Genomic DNA, 11,860 nt, shown 5'->3' on the forward strand with positions numbered 1-11,860 from the left:
AATGATTATAGACTTTAATATTTTATTTTTTTACTCAATGTTGTTTCTAATGTTATTTATTTATTTAAAAAAAAATTAGAAGAGTTATATATAATCGGAACTGATGTGTAAATGTCGAATTGATTGTCCAACCCATATGATCTCAATATCGAGGATGAGAGATTTGAACTGTGAATCCATATTCATAACCATTGATCCATTACGATTAATGATTTAATGAGTTTTGAATTTGAGACAAAGTATCACTAAAAACTGAGCGATTTAATTTTCATGGCACATGTTTAATATTTCAATCAAATTTATTTTTTTATTCATATTTAAAAATAATCACATAAAAGTGAAAAAAAAAAAATATGCCCTTGAGATTCCATTTCTATCAACAACAGAAAATCCCATTTATCAGTTGGAATTATTATAAGCTTAATAATAATAATAAAAAAAATTTGGATAATCTCATCTGCTCAACTTAGCACGTGCGGATCACGTGCAGGAAAGGCCATCGTGAAAAAGGCCCCTCATATATCTCCTCCTTTTCTTTTCGCCGCCAATCCGGCGTCTCTCTCTCTCTCTCTCTCTCTCTCTCTCTCTCTCTCGCGTTGCTCCTCTTCCCCTTCTCTCTTCCTCTCGATTCATCAGCGCGAGATCCTCTCCCTCTCTCCAAACCCCTCCCACCGATCTCTGGAGAGATTGTTCCCGCATCGGGATCCACCGATTGGTTCTAATCGAAACCCTATCCTTGCGATCTACTCTCCGTAGGATCTTGTTCGGAGAATCGACTGGAGACCTTCTTTCAGGAGAAATTTAGGGTTTTTTTTTTTTGAAATATTTCGTTGCGGAACTTGGAGACATCATCGGTCAATTGGCGTTGAAATCGGTGCACGGAAGTAAGTGACAGGATTTCTCTTTGGTGCTTAAGCATTTTTATGTTTTCTTGTTATCTTAATTTGTTTTTGCGATTTTCGGATCTCTGGTTTCATCTGTTTCTTTGATTTTTCGTTTGCTGTGCCTTAGTTGAGTGCCTGATGGTGGAGAGTGGGTTATTTTTATTTTTATTTTATTATTATTATTATTATTATTTTTTGTGGCAACAGAGAGTTTTGGGAAAAAATAGAAATTTCTTGGTACTGGAGATGTGTTGTTATTGTCATTTCTTTTTCTTGTTTAACCCCATCCGCTACCTTTCTTTTTGGTATCTGGTAGGAGTTTGTTCCCACCTCTGAGTGGTCTGCCATGCTTTATAGGATGTGCATGATCGGCCTTTTTAGTGCATGAATCTTTTGACAGCGTGTGTATCTGTGTGTGTATATATATTCACTCTTCTATGTTTATTGACTCTCTTTTGGATCAGTAACCTGATTCTATTGTCCATACGATATAATTTTTTTTTTTTTAAGTGTTGAGTATCATACTTATTCAGATATAACTCTTGGTTGAAGCCCCAGGTCTGAAGGTTCTCTGATTTAAACGCTGTAGTTTTCTCTTGTTGGTGATTGTGGTGAAATGATAACATGGTTTCCTGTCTAGGAAATTTCTTTAATCATTTTCTTGTCTATGAAGATTGCTGATCAATTGATCATGTCTTGGTTTGATTTGCTTAAAAAGTTTCATTGCTCTTTCATCTCCATGTCATTTGCAAGAGGAGGATATTTAGGGTTGAGGTTTTGAAGTGTTAAATTCTTGCAGTTTCTGATCTGCGCTGTGGTCATAGTATGCTATGTTTCTTACCACATACAGCATTATAATTCCCCAAGTTTTGGAATATAGCCAATGACAATCAAAATGGTCTTTCTGATCAGGATGTTGTGAACACTTTGGTGGCATCCTAAAATTTGGTAAAGCAAATAAGTATTAATTATGTTGTGGGAGGTGGGGCCAACAAAATTGATGATATATCCTTGTAAAATGATGAATGTTTAATGCATTCTCTATTCATAGTATTAGAGGCCAAAATAATAATAATAATAATAATAATAATAATAATAATAATAATTTTTTTCCTTGAATTATATGATCAAACAATTGTTTTGACGATTATATATTCTCTCATTCGTTTTTCAAATATGTTTAGCTTGTGCATTACTCCATAAGGATGCTATATTATAAATCAGTTTCCATGCTTCTAAGTCAAGGCAAATAGTGGTAAAGGATTGGTTTTAATAAAGGCTGGACTGTTATGCGTTGCCAGGTGTGCAGGATAAGTATGAGGGGATGGATTCTTGTGGATAAATTGTGATTGTAAATAGTGCTATTAGTGTCAAATTCAAAGTGTGGCAGGTCACTGATAAGGAAATCTGGAATAATCATCTATTAGAATTATGGTGTAAAGAGGATGGTTGTTTGAATCTTGTCATTCATATTTTGTTTTGGTTTTGATAGCACTTGAATATATATATGGATTTCTGCTAGAGAATGCATGGTATCAAACCAATTTACTTTTTCAATGAAAAGGCAAGAAATATTGCTATTAGTTATAGACATCTGTAATGTCCTTGATTATGCTCATATGTTGTTACGGGAGATAAATATATAAATGGAATACCATCTTAATCTTCAAGGTTGCTTGTGTGTAGGATGAGCCCTTTATAAGTTCGTTACGCTTGTTAAGTTTTAAGAGTTATATTGTTTTCCCAGTCAAATGTCAAACATCAGTATGGCGATGTTGATGATCTTGTCACTGTCTTTTTATGGGTACTGTGTAATCATTGGGCCTAAGTTTTTTTTTTGGTGATGATTGCTCTTTAGTCTTTCTTGGCCTTAAGGAAAGAGATTGTTTTTCCATACTAAATCCTAATGAATAATGTGCCCTGGGTAGTATTACTTTTTCGATTTTAGATCATTTTGTTATTGTGATGAAAACTTGAAGATGGTGTTGTTTTGGACAGTTAGGTTATGAAGATCCCACTGGAAGGCTGACAGAGTTCTGAGAATTAGATCTTTATTGATCTCTATATAACTGTATCTGTTTGTGCATCCGTTACAGGATAGAAATTCAAACGTGCACCCAAAACCTGTGAAAGATCATCAAGTACCTTGCAGGGTAATTCTGGTGCTGCCTGCAAGAAATGGATCCTGGGCGTTATGTTCTGCAACAAGGATGGGATGCTAACAGCGTAAATGCAGTTTTCTCTTTAACTAGCTATCAGGATGATACCGGATTTAATGGCTCATGTGACTGTGCTCCATTCTTTACTGGCATCTCATCTTAAACAAACAATCAAGCTAGTCGTGGGCCAGTGTTGATATGAAATGGATTTCCATATCTACCCCCTCAAATATTGGTTGCTGACTTGACTTATTCTGTTGAATCTACAGGCTTTGGAGGGGTATGGTGCGGTTCATGAGCCAGAATTCAGGTTTGTATTGGTTGATGTCTTATGTCAAGCTTGCATGCTGTTGATCTGTAACAGAAATTGGTTTTCCCTATAATGTCATGTAATTCCAGTTCTTCATGAACCATATAAGCTGTTCAGGTTTGATAATGATGCTGCTATGAGTGAGATTGTATTGTATTAATGGACATAATCTGTTAATCCCATTTAATAACCTTAAAAGTGTTCCATATCCACTATGTTAAACTGTTTTGGCAGGGCTGGTGGACCTTATGGGACCCGGAGGTATGCAGATGAAGGTTTCTCTCGGGAGCCTGTCTACTCAAGGAATGGTTTCAGCCGAGATGTACTTGATAGGGATGTTTATCCACCGCCATCTGCTACTGGCATGTGGTCTCAACACCGGAGGAGAAACTTTGATGAAGAATATTCGCTTATCAGGGAGTCCAGGAGGCATGAGAATCCATATGCTGAGGGTTTTAATGACATGGATAACTACCGTGAAGCAGATAGGTATCAGGGATTTGATTCCTTCCATGCCATCCGTGAGAACTGCAACAATGCTGACAACCTTCGTGAAATAAATAGTTATCGTGATTATGGGTTTGATAGGCATGCTAGGTTTGGAGTGCGTGATCGTGAAGAAATTGGCAGTGATAATTATGAAGTTCGACATCGATATCCTCAGAGTCGTGAGGACAGCCGTGAAAGAGATTATGACTATGGTCGATATAGTTATGACTCTGATCATGAGAGAGGCAGGAGAGATGGTAGCTGGCGACGGCGTGACTCTCGTGACCGTGAGCGTGACAAGAGGGGTTTGAGTCGTGAAAGAGATCAAAGCCCCCACAGAAGGTGTCATGACCGTTCCAGATCTCGTGGCCATGATGATCGTTCAAGATCACGATCTCCTAGAGGTAGAAGCCGTGGTCGAAGTCACAGGGAGGATAATTATGATGATGATCGATATGAGAGAAACGAGAAACAAAGGGATCGTGATCGTGATGAGAAGCGACATTTTGACTCATCTGTCGTAAGATCAATTGCAATATCTTGCAACATTGTTGTTATTATTATATTTGTTATTATTCCTGATTTATGTTAAGTATCTTATATAAAAATCACTTCTCTTAGCAGGCTCCATCTGCAACAGTTGTTGTGAAGGGTCTGTCACAGAAGACGACTGAAGAAGACCTGTATCAAATCCTTGTACACCTTTTTCTTATAACTCTGTAGACTTTTTTTATTTGTGGTTAATGATGTGAGCAACACTGATGTGTTTGTGTTCTTTTACAGGCTGAATGGGGCCCTCTTCGGCATGTGCGTGTCATAAAGGAGAGAAATTCTGGTGTTTCTCGTGGATTTGCTTTTATCGACTTCCCTACCATGGTAACAATTAGGAAGGTTATGTGGTTATTTTTGCAACTCTTTTTCTGGCCTGGTGCTCATTACCCTCCTTTCAGGAAGCTGCTCGAACCATGATGGATGGTTTTGGTGATGATGGCCTTGTTATTGATGGAAGGAAGTTGTTTTTTGAGTACAGGTAGCTGTCTTTTAATATGGTTTGTTTCTGATTAAGAATATTTTATACTAGTCCCAATAATTATATAATTTTTGCGCTCTCTGGTAGAGGTTTTGGCAGTATTTTATAGTGGAAAATTATGGTCATTGTGATAACAACAGTTCATGATCACTTTCCATATGCCCTTGTGCAGAAAACAAAAAAACAGTGAGCTGAAAATATCAATTCATCCTTCACTTATTGTTTTCCAATTTTTACACTAGCAGGGAATTGGTTTTTGTTTATTTCACTCACGAGAGTTGAAAATATCAAGTCATCCTTCACCTATTGTTTTTCTAGTTTAACATGAGCAGGGAATTGTTTTTGTTTATTTCACTCACTAATCTTGGATATACAGTGTATATACATGCCTTTGTTTTTTGTATATTTGAAAATAAAACTTTACATGTCAGTTTAAGCCAGAGATGGTAATACTATATTTTTAGGATTAAAGATTGCCCTTATGGTGGGATCTGGGAGCTTGACTTCAAATATAGTAGTTTGAGACTGAGATGGCACTACTTTATTATCTGGATTTTATCCCCCACAGCCTAGTTTTTATGGAATGCTGTTGTATTTTAACTTTACCTTGGCGTCTTCTCTATAGAAGCATCTTTATCAGGTATGCTAATTGTCCTCATGCAATGCAGTAGTAAACCGACTGGTGGGGCTGGTGGACCTTCTTTTGGTTCTGAGGGATCCTACAGATCTGGCTATGGACATGGCAGAAATACTATCCCTCCATCTGATTGGATGTGCACCATGTGTGGTTGTGTAAATTTTGCTCGTCGCACATCTTGTTTCCAGGTTTGTTTATTATTTGTATGAATTTATGCATGATTCTTCAGTTCTACTTGTATCACTTTTGTTAAAGGGGTATGCTAAGGCACAATTAGACTGTAGAAATGCTTTTCTGCAACCTCTTCAGGTGGGTTAGCCATGACTCATGTCTTCATATGAGATAGCTAAAGCTGACTGTCTTGTTTACCAATTTGACTATCAATTTTTTTTTTTGTTTTGTTTATACACCTCTGCTTGATGGTTTTTAGTGTTTTATGGAAGTTTAAAATTGTTTACATCCGCGGATAGATTTTCATCATTGGTCTTAAACATGCCAGTGAGCTTGAAATTTACTTGCAGGAGTAAAGAAGGCCCAGAAGAATTTGTTGATGTGACAGGTCATCAACCAACATTTTGGACCAACAAATATTCTTTAGGGCCTGTTTGGCAAACAGGAGAATGAGGAAGTAGTAGATAGAGTCATAGAGAATAAAGGGGATGAATATATGGCTGGATTAGAATAAGTGGGGAATAAACACCTACTATTCTTAGCCTCATGTTTGGCAAGTAAGAGGAATAAGAGGGGAGTAAGGTTATATGCCTCCCAAGCAGATTAGTTATTCACTCGAATAAGGGCCCTTATTCCAAAAATGAGGGAGTAGAATATCTTACACTTTTAGTCTTTTCCCCCTTTTTTTTGGGCTATTGGTAGCTATTCACTGGAATGACCGCCAACGCGCCTTTAGGCTTAAAAAAGTAAAGATATGTTTGTTAGGCGGTTGATTCTTGTCGGTGAAATCAGTTGATCTTTGGCATGCCAAGACTGATTTTTTCCTTTGGGGTCTTTAGTTCGTGATAATAAATCTAAGAAGACAATTTGCCTCTTCAGTAATTCAAAACTGTTCAATTGATTAAGATGATTAACATCTGAGCTGCTTATAAATGAAATGTATTTTCTAATCAAAGTAAGAGTCAAAAGGGTATATATTCATATATGCTAAATTTAGCCCCGTCACATCAATTGTGTGTGTACCTGGTCATATTTCTAATCTTATCAGTGGTGCCTGAAACTTAAGTTTGGTAACTTTGGTTGTTTCTGCTTGTTGGGACACTACTGCTGGCTATTTAACTGAGTGGAAAAAGGTGTTGGTAGTTGATACCATATGGTTGATACCTTTTATTGAATGTTGGTAGTTGATACCAAATGCTTTGATTCAGGATGGATCCTTTTATTGAATGTGGTTGTTGATGTGACTATCATATCCTTGTAGCACAACATGTCCCCACATTTTTATTTGTCTAAAGTTTTGTTTCTGGTTTGAGGGATACTGATTCTTTGATGGCTTCCTTTCTAGTCTGCATTATATATTATGATTGTAAGAGTTCTTTCAGCAGTTGATATAACATATTGATTGCATATTAATCATGATTAAATAGATTTCCATTGATAAGAGGACTGAAGTTAATGCACTTGGATATGCTAATTAGTTTGTCAGATTGTTAACTTTAGCTGAACTTGGAAGCAAACTATTAAAGCGAAAACTTGAGATCCTTCATATGGCCTGTAACTGTAATATGTATTGTGCCTTTTATTTGGGATCATGGGTTCTATTATAGTTCATCTTGCCTGGGAGATGGCATGATCTCATGTTGTCCTTGAGGTATATTAATTTCATGCTAGGTTTCTATTATTGATTGTCTTCTTTCCTGTGCAAGTTCAGTGCAATGAAGGTCGGACTGAGGATGCTCCTCTAGCTGATGTGGCCTCATCCAATCCAACTCCACTGGGGAGAAAAGGATCAGAGGCTGGTTGGGTTTTTTCCTTGATTGCATAGTTTTCTGTGTTATGAAAACCTTGTTGTCTGTTCTGTTTCAAGTGACCTACATAATCCCAAAGATAGGTCCATGACTAAATGAACTCATTTTTTAGGTCCAACTCATGTGTTGGTTGTCCGAGGTTTGGATGAAAACGCTGATGAAGAAATGCTTCGTTATGAATTCTCTAAGCATGCTCCAATAAAGGTATTATGTCTTATCAATGTGTTCACTGACACGATGCTTTTGAGTGTATTATGTAACAATTGGCTTTTGATCAACAGGACCTCCGTCTTGTCCGGGATAAATTCACCCATGTTTCTAGGGGATTTGCATTTTTGCATTTTCATTCGGTAATTAGAGCTCCCATTGCTTTTCCTCCAATAATTTTTAAAATTTCTTTGCTTAGTATCACAACTATTCTATGTATATTATAGGATTGTTTTATTTTGTTTACATTTTGGATCTCATTTGTTTCTATAAAGGTGGAGGATGCCACAAAAGCTCTGGAAGCGACAAATGGGACAATGCTTGAGAAGAATGGGCAAATTTTACGTGTAGCTTATGCAAAAAGTATTCATGGACCTGCAGCTGGGGCTCCACAGTCAAGTAGCCTTGCTGCGGCTGCAATTGAGGCGGCAACATTTGCACAGCAAGTATGATTTGTTCGCTTCTTTCTTCTTGTGAGCGTTGTGATATTTTTTTTTTTGCTGCTTATGTTTACAACTTTCTAAATATGTAACATCGTTTAGTAAGGATTGATAACAGTAAATATGATATTTTTTCGTTTTGTTTTCTGTAAACAGTCCATCAAGCTCACATGATCTCTCTCATATTTCTTTCAGTTTTATACCACTGCCTCTATTGTTTCTGCCCTACTATATTTTTTTCACCAATCATGTTTACCCCTATTGAAATAAACTTCTCTGCAGCTTATTACATTTATGTTTGCAAGAAAGGTTTATAATTTCCTCTTTTTAATTTGATTCATATGAGGGACAAAACTATTGGTAGGGAATATGAGATCATTGATCTTTTCCTTTTTCTATCTTTAATAGTCTGGGTAGTTTTCATTATTTACTTCCAAATATTAGAAACACTATGGGCGCATACACACATCTATTGAAATTTACTTGGTCTTTGTTTCATGTGTCTCAGTATGATGCTGTTGGTTGGGCCCCCAAGGAGTATAATCCTGATGAAAAGCAATCCACTGGCGGGCATGAACAAGATGGAAATGCTAGTGCACAAAAAGGTTGTGCCACTCCACAGTCTGGTTTTGTTTGGGATGAGAAGTCTGGTTATTATTATGATGCTGCCTCTGGATTCTATTACGATGGGAACACAGGTTAGATTGTTTTTCATCTTGCGGTCTAATTAGATGAAGGGCATATGCTTTGCTGCTGATCTGTTGAGTTCTCATTCATTATTTGCTTGACACTGATATTGATAATGTTCCTGCTAGTTTGCCTTTTGATATACTTCTACAAGTCCATTGACTTGTTGTATGCAGGTCTTTATTATGATAGTAACTCTGGGGCTTGGTATTCATATGACCATCAAAGTCAGCAATATGTACCTTGCACAGAGCAGAGTGATAACAAGGTAACTGGGGAAGCAACACATGAAACTTCTAAAACATCAGATGCTGCAAGTAACAGAAAGGTGGTGATATCTGCACCTGCGACCACAACAAAATTAAATGAGAAGGCATCATTACCTGATGCTGTTCAGGCTGCTGCCGCTGCAGCATTAGCTGCAGAAAAAAAGGAAAAAGAGAGGTCGAAGGAGATCAAATTGGCATCCAAAAGTAGTCTTCTGGCTAATAAGAAGAAGATGAATAATGTTTTAGCAATGTGGAAACAGAGAAATCATGAAGGTCAGGCTGCTCGTGTAATTATTGATGAAAACCCACATTATAATTCAAATGATGATAAACAGGGAGCCTCAAGTAATACTGGTAAGGGATTATCTGCAAAAAATAAGTTAAAATCTGATTCTTCTATGTCAAGGGAAACTGCAAACAGCTCAGGGTTTGTGGGTTCAATGGTAGGTCGTGGGGTTAGCAGTACATCTGCTGCACAAACAGTGCCCGCAGAATCTCAGGATGCTCCAAGGCCAGTGGGCAACAGTTTAGGAGGCACCCTAATGGGTGTGATCAGGGGGATCTGGTAGGGGGCTGATAAAATCAGATGGGACAACATATGGAGGATCTACTGCTGGGATCATTCCTTCATTGGCAACTTCAACTAGCACTACTGAATCATTACTGAATAATAATGCCGCCACACCCTTCAGGACAGATGCATCGGCGTTAGGCACATATGTACCACCTGTGTCATCTGGGAGTGGAAAGCGTAGGTTTTCTGAAGTGCCTGTGCAATCAACCTCTCAGACACAATACAGAGACCGCGCTGCAGAGAGAAGAAGTCTTTATGGATCATCTTCATCTTTGGCTGGGGATGACCTATCAGACATTGGGTTTGGTGACTCAAGTAAGCTTTCATGATATCTGTTAGGCTCATGAAGATTTCATCTGCATTTTAGTTCTGAACATTTGACAGATGGACTTCAGCCATGAACTTGACCAGTGAACTTTTTCTGATCTGTGTGGTTGAGTGTACATAACCTTCTTCATATAAAATTAATATCCTAAATAAAATAACTGTTTCTATGTCATTATTTCAGTGAATTCTTGTGCTAGTGATGATTTAGGATTAGTTGTGCCACTTGCCTTAGTAGTTGACTGTCAGTTTTAAGTTCCATGGGTTGCATGGAGATTAGAACCAGATGGTTTGTAGTATGATTATGTTCTCAATAGCTGCAGTGATAGAATGAGTGGAAAGATATATATTTTTTGATTCTCTAGTTGTTAAGGATAAAGGATGTTCCTGTCCATGAGCCAAATTCACTGGATAGTGGATACCTTGTTTCTTTAATTCAGAATTGATTAATTTCAAGAAATGACTTTTGTTTCTCAAGATTGTGATTATCCACATCGAAAGGGTTCATCATCAGACTTGGGGGCAATGCCTTTTCCCCCCGGAGTTGGGGGTGGTAGGGCTTCTAGTGATGCTGTTAACAATTCCCCAAGTTATGAAGTAATCACTGCTGATCGTGCAATTGACGAGAGCAACGTTGGAAACCGAATGCTGCGCAACATGGGCTGGCAAGAAGGCTTGGTATCTCCACTCTCTTTTCCTGGTTTTTTTATATTATCATCAACAGATTATAGCTGTTTTTTATTTGCTTGTAAGAGTTCAATGCCTGCATGCTTTGCTTGGTATTCCTTCATAGGCAATATAATATGTTAGCGGATATTTTGCTCATGATTTACTTGCATAATTGTTCTAGTTTGTCAAAGTTTTAGGACGTTGTATCTACTTCCTTAAATCAGAATCACACAAATTTACATGTATGTGAGACGCAAATTGAAATTGTGCATTGATTTCTTTGAGTGCTTACCTTGTGAGATAAGCACAATTTTTGTTTAAACATACTGGTACCGCTTATGGCATTGGTGATATGACCTCTTTATCTGACTAGGCCACTGCAAATGTTTTTTTCCCCTTGGGTTGTGTAGTCAAGTTTTTGCATGTAAGTGTAGTTAATAGGATAGGAATCAGGAGGCTTCCAACTCATTTCCAAATTGACAGATTATGATGCTTTTGGTTCACTGTCAAGTTGTGATTTGGATATTATAACTCAAATTTTTGCTGCTTTGTTCTGACTGCATCTGGGGGCTTTATTATGTTCTTTGTTTTTGTTTCATTTTTGTGATTTCCAGGGACTTGGGAAGGATGGCAGTGGCATCAAAGAACCTGTCCAAGCGAAAGCGGCCGATGATAGAGCTGGGCTTGGGAGTCATCAGAGGAAAGTAGACCCAAATTTGGAGGCGCAGGCCGGGGATAGCTATCGAATGATCATCCAGAAAAAAGCTATTGCGAGATTTCGTGAAATGTCATAGCTGCTGATTTCTAGGGAAGCTTTTGCTTCTCAGCTGCAAGGGAACTTTTTTGGTTCTCATGTATCTTTGAGGTCTTTATCTTCATGTTTGTGCTAAGTGTATGGAATAGGCTTTCCTGAGAATTATGATCACACTATTGCTCTTGTGCATTAAATTTATATAATTATTTTTCTTTTTTGGGCTGGTTTGAAGATAATTACAACATAAATAAAGAAAGAGTGAAAGAGTGAAAGTAATTACAAAAGAAAGAATACAGATTAGAAAAATTTTTGTCACAGGCACCCATTGTTGTTGAGGGTAGACCTCCTCAACATTTTAAATCTACGAATTTATATCATCCTCATCAACATAGATGCCAGCAGCGCCCTGAAAGGGTGTGGTGTTTTTTTGGTAATTAAAGTAGTTATT

General features: G+C 37.5%; 1 protein-coding gene across 1 annotated transcript; it reads left to right on the forward strand.

Annotated features, from left to right (window-relative positions):
• Positions 1 to 556: 556 nt before the first annotated feature.
• Positions 557 to 11,629, forward strand: LOC120258866 (SUPPRESSOR OF ABI3-5). Its single transcript, XM_039266318.1, is given in 18 exon segments — positions 557 to 884; positions 2,981 to 3,110; positions 3,313 to 3,353; positions 3,588 to 3,842; positions 3,942 to 4,362; positions 4,467 to 4,538; positions 4,626 to 4,718; positions 4,793 to 4,872; positions 5,541 to 5,697; positions 7,392 to 7,479; positions 7,601 to 7,692; positions 7,770 to 7,838; positions 7,971 to 8,141; positions 8,644 to 8,833; positions 8,999 to 9,648; positions 9,650 to 9,980; positions 10,468 to 10,667; positions 11,273 to 11,629. Coding segments are annotated over 17 exon segments (3,138 nt in total). The 5' UTR covers positions 557 to 884; positions 2,981 to 3,062; the 3' UTR covers positions 11,453 to 11,629.
• The last annotated feature ends 231 nt before the right edge of the window (positions 11,630 to 11,860 follow it).

Source organism: Dioscorea cayenensis, chromosome 4 (genome assembly GCF_009730915.1).
Source record: "Dioscorea cayenensis subsp. rotundata cultivar TDr96_F1 chromosome 4, TDr96_F1_v2_PseudoChromosome.rev07_lg8_w22 25.fasta, whole genome shotgun sequence".
Taxonomy (NCBI): domain Eukaryota; kingdom Viridiplantae; phylum Streptophyta; class Magnoliopsida; order Dioscoreales; family Dioscoreaceae; genus Dioscorea; species Dioscorea cayenensis.